Genomic DNA, 22503 nt, shown 5'->3' with positions numbered 1-22503 from the left:
AAAAACCTCCACTTCCAGTCATAAAAACCTCCACCTCCTTTTATTTAATCATTTTTCTGTGTGTGTCAGTGTGATGCCATCTTGGATCCTCCCTTCAATTTTTTTCTAAACCTAGTTTATATTTATAATAGGAATTCTGTGAGAAATAAGTTGTTTGAGGAGAGGTAGAGCGAGAGAGAGAGAGCGCTTTAGGAATGAATGGGAGAAACAAGCTGAGACTGGGGCAGTGAAGGAGGCTGAGAGGGCAGGTGGGGAAAGACAGGGCAACAGCCATGAGAAAGAGATAAGGATAGGGAAATGAGAGAGACTGTATTGGGTAAGGAGAAGAGAAACTGAAAAGAAAGTGAGAGATTTTAAGAGGGGGGAGAGAAAGAAAGTCAAAGTCTTGCTGTTTCTAAGAGTTGTCATACTGCGTTGTACCAAAGTCCATCAAGCCCAACATCCATTTCCAACAGTGGCCAATCGAGGTCACAAATACCTGGTAAGGACCCAAAACAGTTGATAGTTTCCATGCTGCCTACCCCCAGGGATAAACAATGGCTTTCTCCAGATCTAACATAATAATGATTTACAAACATTTCCTCCAGGAATTTGTCCAAACCATTTTTAAATCCAGCTGCTGTTACCACTTAATCTGACAAAGAGTTCCAGAGCTTAACTATGAGTTCAATGAAAAAAATATTTTCTCCTTTGTGATTTAAATATACTACTATATAACTTCATGACATCTATCTATAAATTTGATTTTGATTTATTTTGGTAATGGAATCGTTTGATGAAAGTTTCCAATTGGAAGAAAATGGAAACACAGTTTTATTTAGCTTCTTTGGAAAAGAGCTGACTTGAGTGTTTCTTCCTGTCCAGCACATGCCTCTATTTTCTGTGACTTTTATTTATTTGGATTTTGCTCACACCTTTTCAGTAGTGGCTCAGTGTGAGTTACAGTTGGTATTTCCTTGTACCTGGATGGCTCATAAGTTTGTACCTGAGGCAATTGAGGGGTAAGTAACTTGCCCAAGATCACAAGGAGCAGCAGCAGTAGGATTTAAACTAACACCTCTGGATATCAAGACCGGTGCTCTAACCACTAGGCCACTCCATTCCATGGATTTCAGTTTGGATATGGATTTCTTTTTTTTCTCTAAGTGTACAGGATGTTGTTATTAGCTAAGTACATTGTTTGATGGCCTAAGTAGTTTTGTATTGTCACAAAATTATTTAAAACATTAAATTGTTGCAGATTTCCTGCAACAACCCTGAAACTTTGAACCAGTAGAGCCTTTTAAATATGGCAGATAGTTTGATTGCAATGGTTTTGGCCTTTTGAAATTCTGGAATATGCGCTGTGCTTAGGTTGCTTCCCTGTTTGTATGAAATTTTGCTAATGCTAAAAATAACACTGGAATAAACCCAACTAAAAAGGGAGAAAATAGAGCCAAGGAAGATATTTTGAGAAAGACATGTTGCATACTTCCTCGGAGTGCTAAAGATGTTACAGGCTCTGAAAGCACCTGACAGCAGTTGTCTTTGAAGAGTGAAGGAGTCGCCTAACATTAATGCAGGGGGCTTAGAACCCAGGGAGATGGATTCAATTCCCACTGTAGCTTCTTGTAACACTCGGGGCAAGTCACTTAACCCTCCATTGCCCCAGACACAAAATAAGTACTTGTATATAATATGTAAGTCACTTTGATTGTTACCACAGAAAGGCAGTATTTGTGGTTTGGGAAAGGTTTAAGCAGGTATCTCCCTATCAACTCAGAAAATCATATGTATCAGACTTTCCTATGCTGTTGCAGAAAGAACATTCTAGGCCCCTGCTCCAGAAAGGTGCCAATCAAATTTGAATAGGGGGTGCTCTAGTCAGTGATAGTAGCCCAAAGCTTTTGGAGGGAAGTTCAGAGAGGGGTGTTACCAGAGGGTTCCTGCAAGGAAGGTCCTTCCTCCCCCAGAGGTGGTCCTGTAGAGAGATGTAGAGCTACAGTAAGTGGGTTAGCCTCTCTGGGGCCCACAGGAGTTTTGGTTCTTTGCTTAATGGGCAAAAGGAGGAGGAGTATGGCAGCTCCCTTGTTAGTTGGGGTCAAGGATCATTCCTGAGGCAGGTACATAATCAAAACAGTAAAGTCTATGGCCAAAATATGCTGCAACAATTTCGTTTCTGTCCTTCATAGCTCACAGACAAATAAAGGGTCCTCTACTGTTGCTCTTAGCTTGCAAAGCAAAATATTAATCCAGCACAACAAAGGTAAAGTACTACTACTAATCGTTTCTATAGTGCTACTAGACGTATTCAGAATTGTACACATTGTACACAGGTACTTTCTCTCCCTAGGGGGCTCATTATCTAAGTTTTTTTGTACCTGGGGCAACAAAGGGTCGAGTGACTTGCCCAAGGTCACAAGGAGCTGCAGAGGGAATCAATCCCAGGTTGCCAGGATCAAAGCCTGCTGCACTAACCATTAGGCTACTCCTACACTCCAGGTATAGAGACTGTTGTAAGTTGAAAAAATAAATCTTCCCTTTAATGTATAAGTATAGACAGAGGAAGAATCATGAAAATCAAAACACAAACAGTGCATAACATCAATGTAAAGTAGTTGCAAAAATAATCAATTTCTTAAAAGACACAGTTCTCTGTCTCCTCTGCACAGTATCTCCTACTTCCATCTCCAGCACTCAATTATGGAATGCACTACCTACAGACCTGAAAACAATCGACGAAACAACTGTCTTTCGCAAATCTCTGAAGACATATTTTTTCAACAAAGCCTACAATGAGAACCGATAACCTCACTGATCCACTTTAGCAATCCACTCAGTTATGAAAGCCCACCTTCTACAACTACTCTAATCACTCCCTGCCTCCTTCTCTCTTCCCTTACTTTCTCTCTTCCCTTACTTAATCTCTGCACAATACTAACTGTATCTAATATCCTGGAATGACAATGTTAACAAAACTATGTAAGCCACATTGAGCCTGCAAATAGGTGGGAAAATGTAGGATACAAATGCAATAAATAAATAATAATAATCATTTACTCTTATCACAGGCTGTATAGCTGTAATCCTTAGTTCCTTACTCCTGATGGTGTCTTTAATCTCCTCTCTGCTACTCTGTAGCTCTTCTCTCCTTGGTCAGTTGGTTTACCTCCTTTGGCAAGCATATGCTCTGGGACTCCGATGCTTAGAAGCAAACGCAGGCACTAAAGACCATTAGCACCAGACTAACACTTAGTGTGCGCAGAATGCTCAGAGGCTGTAGCATGGGAAACAACGAACGTGCCAATGATTAGTGCAAATAGCATGCTAATGTAGTCAAATGGATGTTAATGAGGTCATTTCCTATTCCTTTCTAATGCTCAGAGAACAGCGCACAGAACAAAGCTGCCCTTACCGCTGAAAAAAATAACACCAGCTCAGAGTAGGTGTTAGGGTGTTTGAAGAGAGGATTTCTCACCATTCTATCTTTAAAATCTACCATTTTTTCTTTAATTTTGAAGTAGAAGGAAGCCCATGCAAGCCCCTAAGCGCTGGTAGTGGGAAGCGAATGTGTGCGAGTCAGAGTAAACCTGAAACTGAAAGCACACATTGGTGCCCGTTTCCTGCATTTAAATATAAACCTTCCAAATAAAAAAATAAAAAAAAAAACATTGAACAGCTTATAATTAAAGGCATAGAAAACAGACGCCAGTTTGTGCTTCATGTTTGGGTTTGCCTGGTGCATGCACACAGGAGCTGGGCTTATTTTGAAGCTCTTCTGTGCATGCGCCACGCTTGTCCCCCTCCTAGCTTTTACTTTTACAGTATGCATCTAATAGAAACATGACGGCAGATAAAGGCCGTATGACCCATCCAGTCTGCCCATCCTCTGTAACCCCTAATTCTTCCTGTTCCTAAGTGATCCCACATGTTTATCCCATGCCTTTTTAAATTCTGGAACAGTCCTCGACTCCACCACCTCCACCGGGAGGCCATTCCACGCCTCCACCACCCTTTCTGTGAAATAATACTTCCTTAGGTTACTCTACGTCTATTCCCTCTTAACTTTGTCCTATGCCCCCTCATTCCAGAGCTCTCCTTCATTTGAAAAAGGCTCTCTTCCTGTACATAAATGCCCTTGAGATATTTAAACGTTTCTATCGTGTCTCCTTTATCCCAGCGTATACATGTTGAGGTTCATAAGCCTGTCCCTATAACTTTTGCATTCAAGACCGCTTACTAATTTCGTAGCCGCCCTCTGGACTGACTCCATCCTGTTTATATCTTTCCGTAGGTGCGGTCTCCAGAACTGCACGCAGTACTCTACTACTACTACTACTACTATTTAGCATTTCTATAGCACTACAAGGCGTACGCAGCGCTGCACAAGCATAGAAGAAAGACAGTCCCTGCTCAAAGAGCTTACAATCTAATAGACAAAAAATAAATAAAGTAAGCAAATCAAATCAATTAATGTGAACGGGAAGGAAGAGAGGAGGGTAGGTGGAGGCGAGTGGTTACAAGTGGTTACGAGTCAAAAGCAATGTTAAAGAGGTGGGCTTTCAGTCTAGATTTAAAGGTGGCCAAGGACGGGGCAAGACATAGGGGCTCAGGAAGTTTATTCCAGGCGTAGGGTGCAGCGAGACAGAAGGCGCGAAGTCTGGAGTTGGCAGTAGTGGAGAAGGGAACAGATAAGAAGGATTTATCCATGGAGCGGAGTGCACGGGAAGGGGTGTAGGGAAGGACGAGTGTGGAGAGATACTGGGGAGCAGCAGAGTGAGTACATTTATAGGTTAGTAGAAGAAGTTTGAACAGGATGCGAAAACGGATAGGGAGCCAGTGAAGGGTCTTGAGGAGAGGGGTAGTATGAGTAAAGCGACCCTGGCAGAAGACGAGACGGGCAGCAGAGTTTTGAACCGACTGGAGGGGGGAGAGGTGACTAAGTGGGAGGCCAGCAAGAAGCAGATTGCAGTAGTCTAAACGAGAGGTGACAAGGGTGTGGATGAGGGTTTTGGTAGAGTGCTCGGAAAGAAAGGGGGGGATTTTACGGATGTTGTAAAGAAAGAAATGACAGGTCTTGGCAATCTGTTGGATATGAGCAGAGAAGGAGAGAGAAGAGTCAAAGATGACCCCATGGTTTTGAGCTGAGGAGACAGGGAAAATGAGAGAGCCATCAACAGAAATAGAAATCGGGGGGAGCGGGGAGGTGGGTTTGGGTGGGAAAATTAGAAGCTCGGTTTTGGTCATATTTAATTTCAGGTGGCGTTGAGACATCCAGACATCCAAATGAGGCCTCACCAGAGACTTATAAAATGGCACTATCACCTCCTTTTTCCTGCTGGTCATGCCTCTCTTTATGCACCCACGCATCCTTCTGGCTTTGGCCGTCGCTTTTTCTACCTGTTTGAAAGCTTTAAGGTCATCAGACACAATCACCCCCAAGTCCCGCTCTTCCTTCGCACATTGAAGCACTACACCCTTGGTAGAACTTAACATTTATTTTAGTTGCCTGTCTGGTTAAAAAAAAAAAGTTTTGATGAACTGTGCAATTTTAGGACTAAGCTACAATAGATGACATTTGTTTACGATTAGACATACACCAACGATTTAAAGCTGCCTTGAATACTGGCAGGTATTTAATAAATCATTGATGAATTTGTATTATTCTGGGCTTTTTCACTCTTTTTCCTACTGCAGCACTCCAGATGGTCTATCATGGTAGCTTATGGGAGAATTTACTGGCCTGAGGACTAGACAGAGGCCTATGTTTGAGGTGCATCCTTGGCACCACTGAATGCACTTATGGTTTGGCAGGACCTCCTATAGTAGCTGCAGTGTCTCTTTTTATCTCTCTTCCTGGTCTGATCACACTACTTCCATTGCATGTCTACATTCAGGTGGGGCCTGATAAAGAACAGATTTGAAGCCAGATCCCTTGTGGCCCAATGCACAGGGCTGCAACCTGAGACATGGGGACAATTTTGTTTTAAAATCAGTCACACACCCTTATTTAGAACTGTAGCCCTTAAAGTCTATGACCTCTCATCAAGTGTAGATTCTCTGTGGGGAGACCTGGTATATATGAATTGAGCATGTGCGAAAGTGCCGGCATCGATGGCTGGAGCAATCCGCTGACTTCCTGCTGCTCAGGTAACATGAGCAAGGCTCCAGCAGAGAAACTCTTTGGCTTGTGGGGCTCTATGACAGCTGCAGATATAATGGTCATTCCTCTTAGAGCAGCAAGCAGGTCAGCCTAATGGTCAGTGCAGTGGACTGTTGAAAAGAGGACTCAGGCCTATCTCCCACTATAACTGGTACACTTGTTTTGGGAATTGTGAGTGCCCCCAAAACCACAAAAAACCTACTGAACCCACATATAGGTGACACCTGCAGGCATAAGGGCTATTTTAGTGGTGTACAGTTGGGTACAGTACATTTTTTTGCTGTTCCTGAAGGGCTCACCATACAATATAAGGGGGTTATGATGTGATGTGTACCTGGGAACTTTAATGTGAACGTCACTGCAGTGCTCCCTGTTCTGCCCCATTGCTCTGCTGGGATGTCTATGTGGCCAGTTTAGTAAGATAAACATAAGGCTCTCAATATGTATACATTGGAAGAAAGGTGGGAGAGAGGGGGTTATGATAGAGACGTTTAAATACCTCTGTGACAATAATGAAGGGAAACTTTGGAATGAGAGGGCATAGGATAAAGTTAAGAGGGTATAGGCTCAGGAGTAATGTAAGGAAATACTTTTTCATGGAAAGGGTGGTAGAGACGAGGACTGTGTCTGAATTTAAGAAAGCATGGGACAGGCACATGGGATCTCTTAGGGAATGGAGGAGATAATGGTTGCTGTGGATGGGCAGACTGGATAGGCCATTTGGCTCTTATCTGCTGTCATGTTTCTATGTTTCTAAATCAAAATAAATACACACCAAAATAATACACGACATATTGCAATAAATTTCTTCCTCTGATCCTAGGAGGTCCTACACAAATCAGAAAATATCCAAATCTTTTGTACAAGAAATAAAGTATGTCTTTGACGAAAGAAAGTCTTTGGACATGATCTCTATTCGAGAGAAAGACAATAGACACAAGAAGTGTTGCTCTTTTTAGTACTACTCCATCCATATCTTCCAACAGACCAGAAACATGTAAACTGTCAGCAGAAACCTCACCAGGGACTAGATCTCTCACTTCTACCAGTACTACCACCAACACTGTGCTCATAGGAGGGAATAGCTCTGGCTTATATCCCAAATCCTCCTGAAGATATTTCTTTAGCAAATCAATTGGTTGCTCCAAAGATCTTTTACGAAAATTTATTACTCTCAAATTTAGAGCCCTTGATCTATTTTCCAAAGTCTCAATTTTCCTATGGAGCGCCAACTAATCCTGCACAACTAGACAAACTGGCCTGCATAAGGCCAGTTTGTCTAGTTGTCATTCTCACAGCCGTTTTCTCTAACTTCAAAACTTGTGTCTTACAGTTCTCTAAACCCTTTTCCTGAGATTGCAGTCCAGTATAAGATGCAGTACACACTCTCACCAAAGTTGAAAAAGAAACATCTAACAACACCAAAACAGTCCACAATGAATCCAATGTTATTTGTGCCGGCTTAACAACAGTGAGCGCTCACAAATCTGAGCCATATCTTCAACGGCAGGTTTGAATCCCGATGCTGAAGGAGTCATAGTTCTACCAGCCACTTTAGGAGCCTTCTGCTGTATGGCTAAAGCAGGAACCGCAGGGCATTCTTTGCTCACCTCCTCCCTCTGCACCTTGGACAAACCTTCACTGGAAACTCTCAATAGTGCTAGTAGAGCAAACAAGCTCTTTGTTTCCAAGTGGGGTAATCTGAGCCTCTCTTCCAGGGACAGCATGACTTCAAGCTCACCTCGGAAGGAACTGATGTGCCAGCAAAATACTCCACAATTGTAGTTTGCCACAGCATACCCTTTGAAGGGCAGGAAGGAGTACCTTTAGTTTTCCCCTTAAAGATAAAAGGTAAAGCATCTAACAGAGAAAAAACTTATGCTGAGAATTGGTACGATGCGGAGCTCCTCCACAGTCCTTTACTTTTATTTTACTTTACCAGGTGCTTCTATTACGCTCACACCTCAAAAGGTTTTGAGCAGACTACAGAGTAAAGAGAATTCAACAAGATTGCATTGGGAAGACAAGTTTCATAGCAGATTACAGAGCGGGTTAGCAGGTAGATAAGTCAGTCCAATACACAGATGCATATTGGGGAACCAGGTTTAAGAGGAGTTTGGTAAGATGTATTTCTTGAATAGAATGGATTTTAAGGCTTTACAGAATTGAGTGTAGCAGTTGATGTTGAGCATTGGTGTCGGTAGGGGGTTCCAGAATTTGGCGGCTTGGTAAGAGAATAGACTTGAGAAAAGTCTCTTTAGTTGAAATTCCTTGAAGGATGGGAAGGATAATTTTAGAGAGTTTCTTGTCCTGTAGTTTGAGTTCAGAATTATAATTAGAGAGAACATGTACTGGAGATCAGAGCACTAAAAGATTTTAAAGATAAAAGAATAGAGTTTAAAGATAATTCTGGCCTCTATCGGTAGCCAGTGTAACTGGGCATATAGGTGAGAGACCCTGTCAAATGTTTTCAGACTGTAGATTAGTCTTATGGCTGTGCTTTGTGTTGTCTATTTGCGTATTAAGTTTTTAGGGCACTTTAAGTAGAATATATTACCGTAGTCTAGTTTATTTAGAATTAGAGCCTGTACCACGAGTCTGCAGTGATCTTGTGTAAAATATTCCTGTATTCGTCTGAGGTTATGCAGTTGGAAGAAGCAAGACTTGACTGTCCTATTCACCTGTGTTTTCCAGGATAAATTTTGGTGTATTATAATGCCTAGGATTTTGAGGGAGGGTTCTGGTTTGTAGGGTAAACCATTCACTACAATGGAAATGTTTTGTTCTGTGGTTGTGTTATGGCCTGGCAGTAGGAATTTTGTTTTATCATAGTTTAGTCTTTGCCATCCAGGCAGCCATCTTGCTGAGCCCCTTAAATTTTCACTGGCCACTACTAGTACCTTTATTTTTCTGGCAGCAATTGGGAAAATAATTACAGCTCTGCAAAAGCAGGCCAACGGTGCCATTCTTGCTTTTTTTTCTGCTTTACCTGATTTTGCATCACAGCAGCTCATTAATGCAAACTTTTTTTTTTGTTACATTTGTACCCCATGCTTTCCCACTCATGGCAGGCTCAATGTGGCAATGGAGGGTTAAGTGACTTGCCCAGAGTCACAAGGAGCTGCCTGTGCTGGGAATTGAACTCAGTTCCTGAGTTCCCCAGGACCAAAGTCCACCACCCTAACCACTAGGCCACTCCTCCACTCCAAAATTTACAGAAACTTATGTTTGCACTAAAGTTCAATATAGCACAGTGACTTCTCATCTTTGGGCATTTATAAGTGTTTGCAGTATTTTCGAGCAAAGTGCACTTTTATGATGTCCTTCACAGTTTAGTAAATACAGGCCTTAGTTTCCTGCAACATCAGGTAAAGAAAAAATTCCACTGCAATGAAATTTCCAAGCAGCACTGTGAAATGTTTGCCCATGTGTTACATTTTGCACGGTCAGAAAAAAGCCCCATAATCACTTATGCAAAATCTTTGCTTAAATAAAAAATATAGAAAAGAAATATAATATTAATCTCACTTTAGGTCTAATTCAAATCTTGTCAGCCCACACCCCCCCTTCTGCATAGCAGATATACATGCAAACTTGACAGTCAGCTAATTAGCCATTTTACCTTGTTTCAGCACATAATTTCCATCCATGAGAGGGCCATATGCCAACAATGAAGGTGTCCTATGGAAGAAATGAACCAGCCAGTATCTATCTGGGTTCTGGCCAACAGATTGCAGGGCATCTGTTCTCCCTGCTCAGTAGAAAGGGATCTAAGTAGAACAGAAGAATTATGGATCACAACAAAAGGAGCATTGACATGGCAACAAATCATTGTGTTAGGCATATTAGCAAATGAGAATGAATTAAGAAATGATTATGGTGCATCAAAGAAGCAAAGAGAGAGAAAGAGAGAGAGGAGGAAGACAGGCATAATTACCAGGAGAAAACAGTAGTTAAACTATGCAATGCAGTTCTGTGCCTGAGTATTTGCCAATCAGTAAAAGCAGCTGATAAAATTATTATTATATAAGGGGGAAAGGGTTACTAGGTTGGTTCAATCCCAAGCGAAGTGAAAAACTTCACTTAAAGACCCTTGCTGTGACCCACAAAAAAATTCCACCCTAAGGGCCCTATTTACTAAGGCACGTTAATGTTTTTAACGCTCCTACAATCAGCTATACAGTTGGTATAAATGCTCATGCCTAAAGTACAAAGGAACAAAAATATAACCAGGAAAACGTACTAAATCTAATAATTTATCTAGTTAATATCATGTAATGAAAAAAGCACCCTCAGAAATTTAAACACCCACGTGGCAGTCACTCAAGACCACCAACAGGTGAAATATAGCACTTCATTCATTGGGTCGCTCACTCCATGTTGTGATATTTTGTGTATGCAGTGCATTGTTTGATAAGTAATTAAGGGATACTATTACACTAAGCACAAAATAGCACATTTGTACACAAAATGTCACAACATAGAGTCAGCTACCCAATGAATGAACTGCGATATTTCACCAGTTTGTGGTCGTGAGTGACTACCATGTGGGTGTTTAAATTTCTGAGGGGGCTTTTTTTATTACATTACATTAACTAGATAAATTTATTAGATGTAGTACATTTTCCTGGCTATGTTTGTTCTATTGAACTTTTTACCAGTAAACTAAGGGATTTTTAAAAAAATTTAAACTACAAAGGAATGCATGTAGATTATAAGATTTTATAATTTATGTGCACTAATTGTGCTTTATTTTCAGAAATTTTCAAATTAAACATTACAAGCAAATATCTTGCATAGTAAATAGGATGATCATAATAGCAAGAAGAATACAATATCCTCAAAAAGAAAATATTATAGTCACCCTCTATCAAGCTCACAAAAGCAAGGGACAGATTACAGCAACATGGAAGATGATCTTAAATAAATTAAATTTAAATTTAGGTATAAACAAGGCACTGGCTGTTGGGATTAACATTACATGTGCTGTGCATGAGTACTAGATTATGTGGAAAACAACCATAAAGACAATTAATACTTAGATATTTTATCTAGAAATTCTCTCAAGTGTTTAGGATCTAGAAACGTATATCTCACAATATTCAGTTTTATCAAGCATATAGCAAGGGTAAGGAAGAAAAAAATCACCCCCTAGGTAGAAGCTTCACACCACATCCTCAGAAACTGACAATGTCTATTCTGAGTTTGCCTAAAATAATTCGGGAAACACCTATTTCTTCTAGGGGTGGGCAGCCAAAAAGTTTTCATGTTGTTCTGTTTTTTGTTTTTGGTTCCAGAACCAATGCCATCAAGAGTGTGTCCTCACTGTAAACAATTTATGTAGTGTGGAGTGGAAGAGTGGCCTTGTGGTTAGAGCACCAGTCTTGACATCCAGAGGTGGCTGGTTCAAATCCCACTGCTGCTCCTTGTGATCTTGGGAAGTCACTTAACCATCTATTGCCTGAGGTACAAAGTTAGATTGTGAGCCCTCCAGGGACAGAGAAATGCTCAGTGTACCTGAATGTAACTCATCTTGCACTACTACTGAAAAGGTGTGAGCAAAATAAAATGTATTCACTATATACAAAGAGGGCACACTCTTTCTGATAGTGCATATATGTGTGAACCATCATACATGCGTGAACCCTAGTGCATGTGCACACGTTTGCTCTTTAAGAATATGCACCATCTTTAAGACGAGTGTGCACTATGATTGGCAAATGGTTTTGTTGCAAATGACAGTTCATGCCTAGTGTCTTCTGGTCCATAAACTGCACATTTCATATGCAAAAGTCTCATAATATTGTTTTTCTCTGTTTCAAAAAGAAAAGGAACAAGAAAAGATTGAGAAACCAGTGCAGATTCAGGCCCCTGCAGTATGGTTGTAACATCTAAGATATTTGCCAAAACCTGCGAGGTTTCAGCACAACCCCCATTCCACCAAGATCACAATGTGTCTTTCAGCCTCAGATGGTATTTTAAGGGCTTCAACCATATTATTTCTTAAACATGGCCTTCAGACTTATTATTTGGAAAGTTTAAAACCCTAAGTTTCAAACTTCTAGATCTGTTCTCTACTATTTAACCTTTATGGGCCACCATGTGATTTTCTTGCACTAATAGAGTCACCAGAGTCTACACAGATGTAATGCAGTCATTGCTAGCTTTATTTTTCCATTCAAAGACTTTATCCCAGAGGCTAATACCTTCATTCTCACCAACAGGTCATTCTGGGACCTCTCATTAGTACGCAATTTAATCGAGACATTGTGTTTCAACAAAACAATGGCAAATTGAATCCAAAGTCATCACCTCTGGACAGTGAAGCATTGAGGAGTGCTTATTCATAAGCCTCACACATGTTTGGCCTCTCTCTATAACACCCAAAAGGAACTAAGGGCAGACTCACCACTCAACACAGCAGCCCTTTGTTTCCTAGTACCCAACTCTAATGTGGGGCTGAGAGGGGAATCCTCTTGTTGTGCAATCATTGGCAACTCCTCTGCCTTGCCCATATTTCCTGTTCCATGTGCTTCCCCAACATCAGTTGCCTCAGCAGACAGGGAGAGGAATGTACCCCCGGGTACAGATGGAGGTGCTAGGAGCAGGGGTGTAACTATTGGTGGGCCTGGATGGGCCTAGGCCTACCCAATCTCAACTGGGTCCAAGCCTATCCAATCTTGGCTCAGGCCCACCCAGTTTAGGTGCCGAAGTACACAGCCTTTTTGTTGTGGCTCAGTCACTTCCCACCTGCTTTTGGGCAGCCGGCATCTTTCCCGGTCCTCCTCCTACCTGCCTAAATGTGTTCTTTGTTTTTTTAGGCAGTTCGGGTCCTGAATATGGATCCTCGGTAGGCCATTAAGTGCTGCATGCCATCCCGCACCACTACTCTCAGCTCTTGCTAACTCCTGTCTGACTACCGTCCTGTTTGTTTTGGTAAGCTCAGCTGCTCTGCTTTACTTCTGGCTGCTGGCTGTGCCATGGGCGTGGCTCCTCCATACTGTGCCGGGTCACTGGTGCCCTCGCTAGCCTGGATGATAGGAGTCAGGGCTGAGCAAATTGTCTGCCTCAAGCTGGGCTCTCTCCTCCAATGCAGACCCAGCAGCAAGACTTGGCCCCAACATTCCACTTCCACTGCCTGAATGAAAGAAGGAATCAAAGTTTGGCCTGATAAAATCACTTCTGCTTCTTGCCCTTCTTTTTGTCCATAGAAAAAAGTGGTGGGAAAAAACTAAGCAGCAGCTAGTGTTCACAATCCAGCACCATCTTGACTCTGCATTACCTTTTTCTTCACACTGCCTCAGCCCAGAACATGTGAAGTTCCTGGCTGTGACAACGCATGAAAAGTTTTATGCCAAATTTTGCTGCTAATGTAAAGGAGCCGGAGCCAAGTGCTCATTTGCATTTCCTGGCTAAATTTTGCAAAAACGGGTACTAACCCATGAACATTTTTGTGGTTAGTGCATAGGTCCCTAAAGGGGGAAGTTATCAAGCTGCATTAGGGCAAAAACCCACCTTGTTGGCTCCTTAATATGACTTAAAGGGCACAAATGTAGGTTATCTTGCTCTAGCACAGCAGTATTTAAGTCACCGCAGGTTACATAGTAATGAGGTACAAAACATACCAATGTACAGTATATAAAGCAGCTCATTACTATGTAAATGTCGTAACGTGACTTGTAGCAAGCACTGAAGACACTCCAAGTTGCGTTATAGCTTTTACATAGTAATGAACTGAGGTTACTTTACCGCTCTGGAAGACTGGGCTGCCAAGTCATGGCCTGATGCTCTCAGCAATGTCTTCCACGCTTTCCCCCTGCAGTCCCAATCCCTGAAAACAGCCCCATCAATTCAGACTACTATCCAGAACTTTCTGAATAGGGGCCTCCCCTGAACAAGGCTCACCTGAAGAAGAGCCTCCCCCAATCCAGACCCTCCAAAAAAGAGCCCCACAAACAAGAGACCCCCTCTACACAAGCTACTCTCCAAAGTATCCCTCCACCTCCACAGTCATACTGTAATTCCCTGGTGACATAGTAGACCCTGGGCAGGAACAAATCCAATCGTTCCTGCCCTTCTGGTGTCATCCCTCAAAATGGCACCCCTAGCTGACATCAATGCATGTGGCCCCCTCCCTAGGGCCAGAAATGCAAATGTCTTCCTAGAATCTTTAGCAAGGGACATTGGGAGACCAGCATGCTAGGTTTGCATCAATGTTAATGTCACGGACCATGCAACCCCATCAACTCCAGCTTTCCCTCAGACCACATATCTGTTGGCCACATCGGTATAGGACAATGAGCAGATTGTGAACCCCCAGAGAACAGAGGGCTACAGAGTGCAATGGTGATGTAAGTGGGCAGTCTGTCACATACTGTGACCCACAATGCTGTTTCTGTGACCTCCTTTGTATTCTCATACCTAGGTAACTATAGGTACATTAGTGGATAATCTCCTTTGTTCATTTCACTTTCCAAACTTTCTGCTAATCCTCGGAGGGACATTGGCTAAGCTCATGGCTGTGGGGCATCTGGAAGTGGGACCCTTCCCAAGCTGAGTCCAGAGGCCAGATATTGCCCTGCCAGGTCCTGAGGGCAGACCGGCCTATCAGTTGGTGAAGAGCAGGCCCAGGAATCTGTCAGGGAGACATGTACATCCATCAGCTGTCGCAGGCCCTAAGACATTTGCTGTCACCGAATTTTGGCCTACTGGAGGCACAGCATGATGGTTTTGGGTGTGCTCTGGGATCTGGGGGGGGGGGGGCAGGTATGAGTCCCAAAGGGCCTTCATTTGCTGCAGTGCCCATTAGATCCCTCTCTGTTAGTGCAGCCCTGTGGACACTGAGGGCCCTTTGGACACTTCTCTTCCCCTCTGTCACCCTTCCTGCCCCTGTTTCTGCAGTCTCCCTTTCCCAGGGCTTGACTAGTAGTGTTCGCACCACAGCACCTGTCAGCCTTGCATATCAGAACATCAGCACATTTTTTACAGCGTGGAGACATAGACCTTTGTATGCCAAAACCTGTAAACATTGTATTTCTCAGAAATAAACATTAAAAACAATATTCAAGCTGGTCATTGTCCATTGGCCTCATTGAGGCTGCTGCCACTCCTGACGGAGCATCCTCAGCTTGACCACAGTCTGGGCCAGCAGACCACTTTGGACCACCAGCTCCTGCTGCAAGTCTCTGTGCATGGCTGAGACTTGAAGCAGGATCTGGACTTGGGTGTCTGGGTGGGTGGGCCCACCATCAGGTGTGGCAGCCATTTCCTGGGATACCTAAGGTTCTATGCCCTCCAGTGTAGCTGCCAGGGGGGGCAGTGCCATACCGAGGGCAGGTAGGTGGGGGCAGTCCGCCCCAGGTGCATGCTGCAGGAGGGGTGCAGGGAGCAGCCACGTGGCTGTTGTCTTTTCTGGTTCCCTGTTCCCTCTGCTGTTACTTCTTGTTCCGGAGCAGAGGGAGCAGGGAACCAGCAGAGCTGACAGCTGCAGAGCTGCTCCCAGCACCCCAGCAGATAAGAAGAATGCTCTGAGCCATCTTTTGCATCAGCACCCCCTTCATGATCCCGTATCTCTTCACTCTTTCAAGTCCCCCCACCCTCACTGGTGAAAATGGGCAACAAATCCCAGTCCAGCATCTCTCCCTCTCTCTTCCCTCCCCTCATCCTGTAGATACCAAACTGTGGGCCGAGGGTGGGGAGGGAGAGAGATGCTGGATCAGGATTTTGATACTCTTTATCACTGGCACTCTGAGCCAGCTCCTCACCTGGTCCATAGGTTGAACCGGCTCTGGTTCTGAGCCTACTGGAAGGCATTGGGTGAGCAGGCATTGGCTGGGAGGTAGTATGGCACTGTGCCGTTGCACCATGGGGCCATTTGTCAGAGATGTGAGGGTGCATGCGTCCATATACCTATGTGTCCTACAGTTGGCTGGGAGATGGCAGGGGACCCTGTCAAAGCCGCCCATCCTTCTGGCCACCTCTGCTAGGATCCCTGGAGAAAGGCAGTTTCCAGTTGGCAAGGTGGGAAACCTAGATTTGAGAACATCTATCTGTGCAGTGGCTTAGCCACTGTTTCAAAAATAGGATACTGGGCTAGATGGACTATTGGTCTGACCCAGTATGGCTACTCTTATGTTCTTATGACTGATGGCGGTGGCTGCACATCACTCCATGAGTCATGCCCATACTTTTGGGGTGCTCTGGGGGGGGGGGGGGGGAGGGAAGTGTACACATGTGGTAGTTTTCATTGTTGGGTAGGGGGCCCACTATAATGTGGAGATTTCAGGGACCCCCAGCTTGGGTCTTGAGGGATGTCTCACAGGACAGTATACCGACATTTGGAGCAGACAATGGTATAACCAATGAGTGTGGGTTTGGGGACTTGAGAGAACATCCATTTGGGGGGGGGGGGGCAACTGATGCTGTGATGGCCCTCTGTGGTCAGTGTACTGCCAGGAGCTTGTTTGGCGTGGGGGTAGGCCTGTGTTTCAGGATACATGGGTGTGGTTCCCACTGTTGGTGTTTGGTTTTACTGTTTATTTCCCCTGCCATGGCAGCTGCAATGTGCTAGGTAGGTGTGTGTATGGCACGCTGGGCACTTTTCTATTGGCTGGTGGAGGATGCTGTCCAAAGGGTTTCCCCCCTTCCCCCTTCCTTTCCATGTCATTTCATAGGTTGGTGGTTGGCTGTAACACATTCTAGTAGATATGGGAGGCTGTGGGCACATAGTAATGAGGGAAGTTGCATATTCAGGCCTTGATCAGGGACAGAGCTGTTATAGGGGTGCTATGACTATGGTACTTACATCAGGCCCTGAGGCACTCCTTCATGACAGACATTCCAGTACTGGTGCTGGAGCAACTCAAGGTCCCAGTGTATTCCGAAGCATCTGCAAAACACAAGTTGGTGGAGACAAGGTTCAAATGATGGACATTCTTGGCATTATATACATTATGATTTTGCTCAATATGTTGTGTAATGCTCCTCACATAGCCTGTGACAGATGGCAACAGGCAGGTTGGGGGAGGGGATGGGGCTGAGGGGGTGGGTGGGTATGAGACAGGCACAGATACTGTGTGAGCTGAGGTGACCATGGAAACGGAGGGTGACATGGTGGCCTTCCTGTGGAGCATGTGCACATTGCTGGGAGGTGGGAACAGACAGTGGGGTAAAGCAGGTGTACCTTTGCGCTCAATGTGCTTTAGTGAGCTGCTGCCAACATTCCCATGAGTATGAAGGCGTGGGCCTGAATGTGAAGTCAGGGGCAGAGGGGGCCAGAGATGTGCAGCCCCCTCATTTTAGCTTTGCATGGTTAGTGGAGGAGAGCCCTATAATAACTTGTCATTGGATATTCTGTACATTCTGATTTCAGCAATGTTTTGTTTTCTTTCTGATGAAAAGGCAATAACATGTATTGCAACAACAAAGGGACCTCAGTGCATGTGACTTTACCTATGCATGGTACTTGCACATGAGTGGTGCTGTGATTCAGGGGAGGGGGCGATATTTCACACTCACCTTTCCAAGCTGCTCCTTATTGATTGTCATGTCCTAATGGAGACATTATGTGGGGGCAGGTGGTGGACCTGCTTCATTACTTGACCAGTAGCTTGGTTTCTGGCACAGAGAAATTTGGCTTCCTTCTCAGAGACATAGCTGTGCCCACTGATGAATGTTCCTCCACATGTAGAAGACGTTTTCTCGATGCGGGGACCAGTACCGCCATTTTGCATACTGTATTTTTGATTGACAGAAACGTTTATCTCTGAATGTCTGACGTTTTTGGTACATTCTTTTTCAAAACTTTTTTGTGTATTTTTGAATATTGAAAAACATTTAGTTTTTTCTTCCATTGTGCTCTTCATTTTGTAAAAGTTTTCCTATAACTGTTTATTTCACCATTTGAACGTCTTATTGAAAATGCCCCTCCATACTTCTTTTTGCATTTTATGTAGAGGAGTAGCCTAGTGGTTAGTGCAGTGGACTTTGATCCTGGGTTTGATTCCCGCTGTAGCTCCTTGTGACTCTGGACAAGTCACATAACCCTCCATTGCCCCAGGTACAAATAAAGTACCTGAATATAATATGTAAACCACTTTGAATGTAGTTGCAAAAAACACAGGCAGTATATCAAGTCCCACCCCCTTTCCCTTTATGTTGGGTGCAAAGTGTGCTCTTTTACTAGACTGTCTGGTCATTGTGTTTTACCTAAAGATTGACCACATAGGAATAAGTGCAGCCCCTCATAATTTCATGCCCACTTGAGCATGGAACTACGTGGTCACCCTACTCATGAACTGCCAAAAGAAGTTGAGAGCCCCTTCAAAAAGATATAATCAGTCTGGAAGTTGGCTACTAAAATGGGGCATTATCTATGTTACAAAGCATATGGGGACCGACATAATAATTTCAATATGTATATTTTGGAAGAAAGGAAAGATATGATAGAGTGATTGAAAGATTTAAATACCTCCTTGACCTTTTTCAATTAAAAGGAAATTCTGGAATGAGGGTTATAGAATAAAAATAAATGGAATAGTCTAAAGAGATATTTCTTTATAGAAAGGTTGGTGGATGTGTGAAACAGCCTCCTGGTGGAGACAAGAATTTTATCTGAATGCAAGAAAGCAGGGGACAGTACAGAGGATCTATAAGGGAGAGGAAGGGATTGAAGAGTTTCATAGTTTGTATGGATGGGCAGACTGGATAGGGAGTGTGATTTTTATCTGCCATCATTTTCTATATTTATGTTTCTGTATAACACTTAGGTGCTTATTTTCAAAGTGTATGGATTTCTCAAAAGGCTGAAATGGATGTTCATGTGCTTGAAATGTCCAAGTATCAATTTTGCAAAGGCAGAAAAGGAATGTCCAACACTGCAGTATGTCCAAATACTGCATGTTGTGGGTGAGATTAGGGAGGGTCTGAAATCTGGACGAACGAGAGCCATTACCAAAGGAAAGAAATATTCATGTCTAAGAAGAAGGCTATCCTTAATTAGACCTGTTTCAGGCATGTCCAGGGTACAAAAAGTTGCCCTATTGAGCAGCTGTCCACTTGAGGGATTAAGGCATTACACCTCCTTAATTCCCTAGTGGCTGCTGTTCCCCTCCAGCTCCTCTGAAAGTGAAACCTAAAAGGGATACCAGGCTCTATGACAGCTTCAGGTATTATCGGCACTCAAAGCAGGAAGCAAGTCTGAGGAATAGCCTAGTAGTTTGTGCAGGGGACTATAAACCAAGTGACCCAGGTTCAAACCTCATTTCAGGTTTTTTTTTTTTTTTTTGGTAATTGTGAGCCCTCCAGAAACAGAAAACTATCTACTGTACCTAAATATGTCATCCACCTGCAAGACTAACGGCTATAGAAGTGGTGTACATCCAGGTACAGTAGGGTATGTTGCTGTTCCTGGAGGGCTCATAATTACAAAATTAAAGAGCTAAAGTGGGATTGGTTCACAGTCCACTGCATTAACCACTAGGCTGCTCCTCTACTCTGCATGGCCATTTTCAGAGAATGTTGGCATAGAAACATCCATGTCCTTTGTCCATCACCCCTTCCCCCCGGGTCATAGTTTGGACATTCCAGTTTGTAAAATAAATGTTCATGCTGGATGTTTCGAACATATGGATGTCCATCTCATGTGTTTTCGAACAGGAAATCATGATTTATTTCTTGTTTGAAAATATATGTCAGATGGTGATCCATTTTAGATGTGCTGACTTGGACCTCCTTTTAAAAATGCCCCTCTTAATCTTGAGTATAGGCAGTGAATAAAAAAAAAATGAAAATATCATTCCGTTTCAGTTATATGCTCTGCTGCCTCCTACCACCATATCACAGGTAGGGCAAATTCTAGTTGGTTTGGGAGAGTGGAATTTTGAGGAAGCTTTACTGTCCAAAGCATATGTTTTCTTCAAATATCTCATTACTTATTAGAACTTAAATATAAGGCTAATTGTGCTGTGGCTATTATTATATTGCCTAATGATCTGTTGTTGTCCTTCTAGGTACAATGTGACCTTTTAACCAAGGAGCCTTTACTGTATTCAAAATGGTTTACGGTGAGTTTTTCCATAGAACGACAAGAGGGGAGGAAGTGGTTAAACTGAATGTAGGAGGATTTAAGCAGTCAATTGACCAAAGTACTCTCCTACGCTTTCCTCATACCAGGCTTGGGAAATTGCTTAAATGCCACTCTGAAGAAGCTATCCTGGAGCTATGTGATGATTACAATGTCACAGACAAGGAATATTACTTTGACCGGAATCCTTCATTATTTAGATATGTTTTGAATTTTTATTACACGGGAAAATTGCATGTTATGGAGGAGTTGTGTGTCTTTTCCTTCTGCCAGGAAATTGAGTACTGGGGCATCAATGAGCTCTTCATTGATTCCTGTTGCAGCAACAAATACCAGGAAAGAAAGGATACCATTTCAGACAAGGAGTGGGACCAGAAAAGTGATCTGAGAAGCTTAGACTCATCTACTGAAGCATCATCTGTATTTGAGAAGGAATTAGAGAAGTTTGACACACAGCTATTTGGTGACTTCAAAAGGAAAATATGGATCAGATTGGAAAATCCTGCATATTCTTTATCAGCCAAAATCTTTGCAGTTTCTTCCTTGAGTGTTGTCCTAACCTCTATTGTGGCTATGTGTATCCACAGCATGCCAGAATTCCAACAATTTGATGCCAATGAAAAAGAGATTGAAGATCCTGTATTAGAAGTGTTGGAGGTTATATGTATTGCATGGTTCACAACAGAATTTGTGATAAGATTTGCGGTGGCACCCTGTCAGAAGAAATTCTGGACAAATCCAATGAACATCATAGATTTTGTCTCTGTTATTCCATTTTATGCCACTTTGGTTGTGGTCACAAAAGACGAAGAAAGTGAAGGCATAGAAAATATGGGGAAAGTAGTTCAGATTCTGAGGCTGATGAGGATATTTCGCATCCTGAAGCTTGCAAGACATTCTGTTGGCCTTCGATCTTTGGGAGCCACTTTGAGACACAGTTACCATGAGGTTGGGCTTCTACTTCTGTTTTTGTCTGTAGGGATTGCCATCTTTTCAGTTCTTGTTTACTCAGTGGAGAAGGATGAGACAGTGTCAGAACTAAATAGCATTCCAATATGCTGGTGGTGGGCAACTATTAGTATGACTACTGTAGGCTATGGAGACACCCATCCCATCACATTACTCGGAAAACTCCTTGGTAGTCTTTGCATTCTCTGTGGTATACTTGTGGTTGCCCTTCCTATCACCATTATTTTTAATAAATTTTCTAAATACTATCAAAAGCAGAAAGCCATATATGTGGGAGAATGTAATGAAGAAGAAATTGATAGACACAATGAACTACCTTATTATAATATTAGAGATATCTATGCAAAAAAGATGCATTCTTTTATTTCTAGCCTGTCTTCTGTAGGAATAATTGCAGGTGATGAAGATTCCACAGACGCTTCTAGCATCCAAGAGAATGAGAATGTTTGTAACCCAACCTCATTAGAACACAGCAAACTGAATTAAATTGCTCTCCTTTCTTGTCTTTGCCGCTCTTTCCCCTGATGACATTGGGTTATTACAGCTTTAAAATCTCTTCTGGATTTATTTGTTAAAAAAACCCTGCTCCTTTTCTCAGGGTGTGATTTTTAGCCATAATTCAGCAACATTCATTGCTCAGTTAAAGGAGTACATGGTGCATTATTGCTTGAATGAGGTTTAATAATTTGCCTTTATTGATGCTTTATTTTTATAGATCCTTGATGTGATGTTGTTTATAAAAAAATAATAAAAATAAAAAGAGGAGTATGGTATTTCATGCAAGTGAAATGACTGTTAACTGTAGCTTGGCAGCTTTTTCTGAACATGTTTGTAATTTACCACTGATCAGGTCATTATGAACTGTAGCATATAAGAAAAATGAGTTGCACAATAAAGTCACAAGCATTCACAGCATGTACTGTATGTATACCTAAAAAGGAACAGCACAAAAGCAGTGAACATTAATGCATGAAGAAACCATGTCTTAATGAGCTGTGAAACAATGGAACTCAATAAACTTTACAAATCAGTGAATAGCATTTTACGGGTACATTGTGTTATTTGCTTGTGGAATTTCTTCCAGTGTAAAGAAAGTACAATGTGAGGGTAATTTTATAAGAGAGAACCTAGTTTAAGAGGGCAAGTAGGCATTTACTTAGGCACTATTTTATAAAAGTACTATAGTCCACCTATATTTTTAATTTTATTATTTTATTTATTAGGATTTATTTACCACCTTTTTGAAGGAATTCACTCAGGGCAGTGTACAGCAAGAATAAGTAAAACAGGGGCAATAGACAATTACAGC

General features: G+C 42.6%; 1 protein-coding gene across 8 annotated transcripts in view; it reads left to right on the top strand.

Moving 5' to 3' along the window:
* Positions 1-22198, top strand: part of KCNS3 (potassium voltage-gated channel modifier subfamily S member 3) — an 83517-nt gene extending 61319 nt beyond the window's left edge. For 7 of the 8 annotated variants that reach the window (XM_030198837.1, XM_030198834.1, XM_030198840.1 and 4 more), the window contains one exon: positions 20152-22198. In XM_030198837.1, coding sequence (XP_030054697.1) covers positions 20196-21680 — 1485 coding nt within the window. In that variant the 5' untranslated portion in view covers positions 20152-20195 and the 3' untranslated portion in view covers positions 21681-22198. The remainder of the gene's footprint in view (positions 1-20151) is intronic. The other variant, XM_030198842.1, reaches the window with a different exon arrangement.
* Positions 22199-22503: the final 305 nt, after the last annotated feature.

Source organism: Microcaecilia unicolor, chromosome 3, assembly GCF_901765095.1.
Source record: "Microcaecilia unicolor chromosome 3, aMicUni1.1, whole genome shotgun sequence".
Taxonomy (NCBI): Eukaryota; Metazoa; Chordata; class Amphibia; order Gymnophiona; family Siphonopidae; genus Microcaecilia; species Microcaecilia unicolor.
The sequence above is the reverse complement of the archived record's forward strand: the minus strand, read 5'-3'. Positions and strand labels throughout refer to the sequence as shown.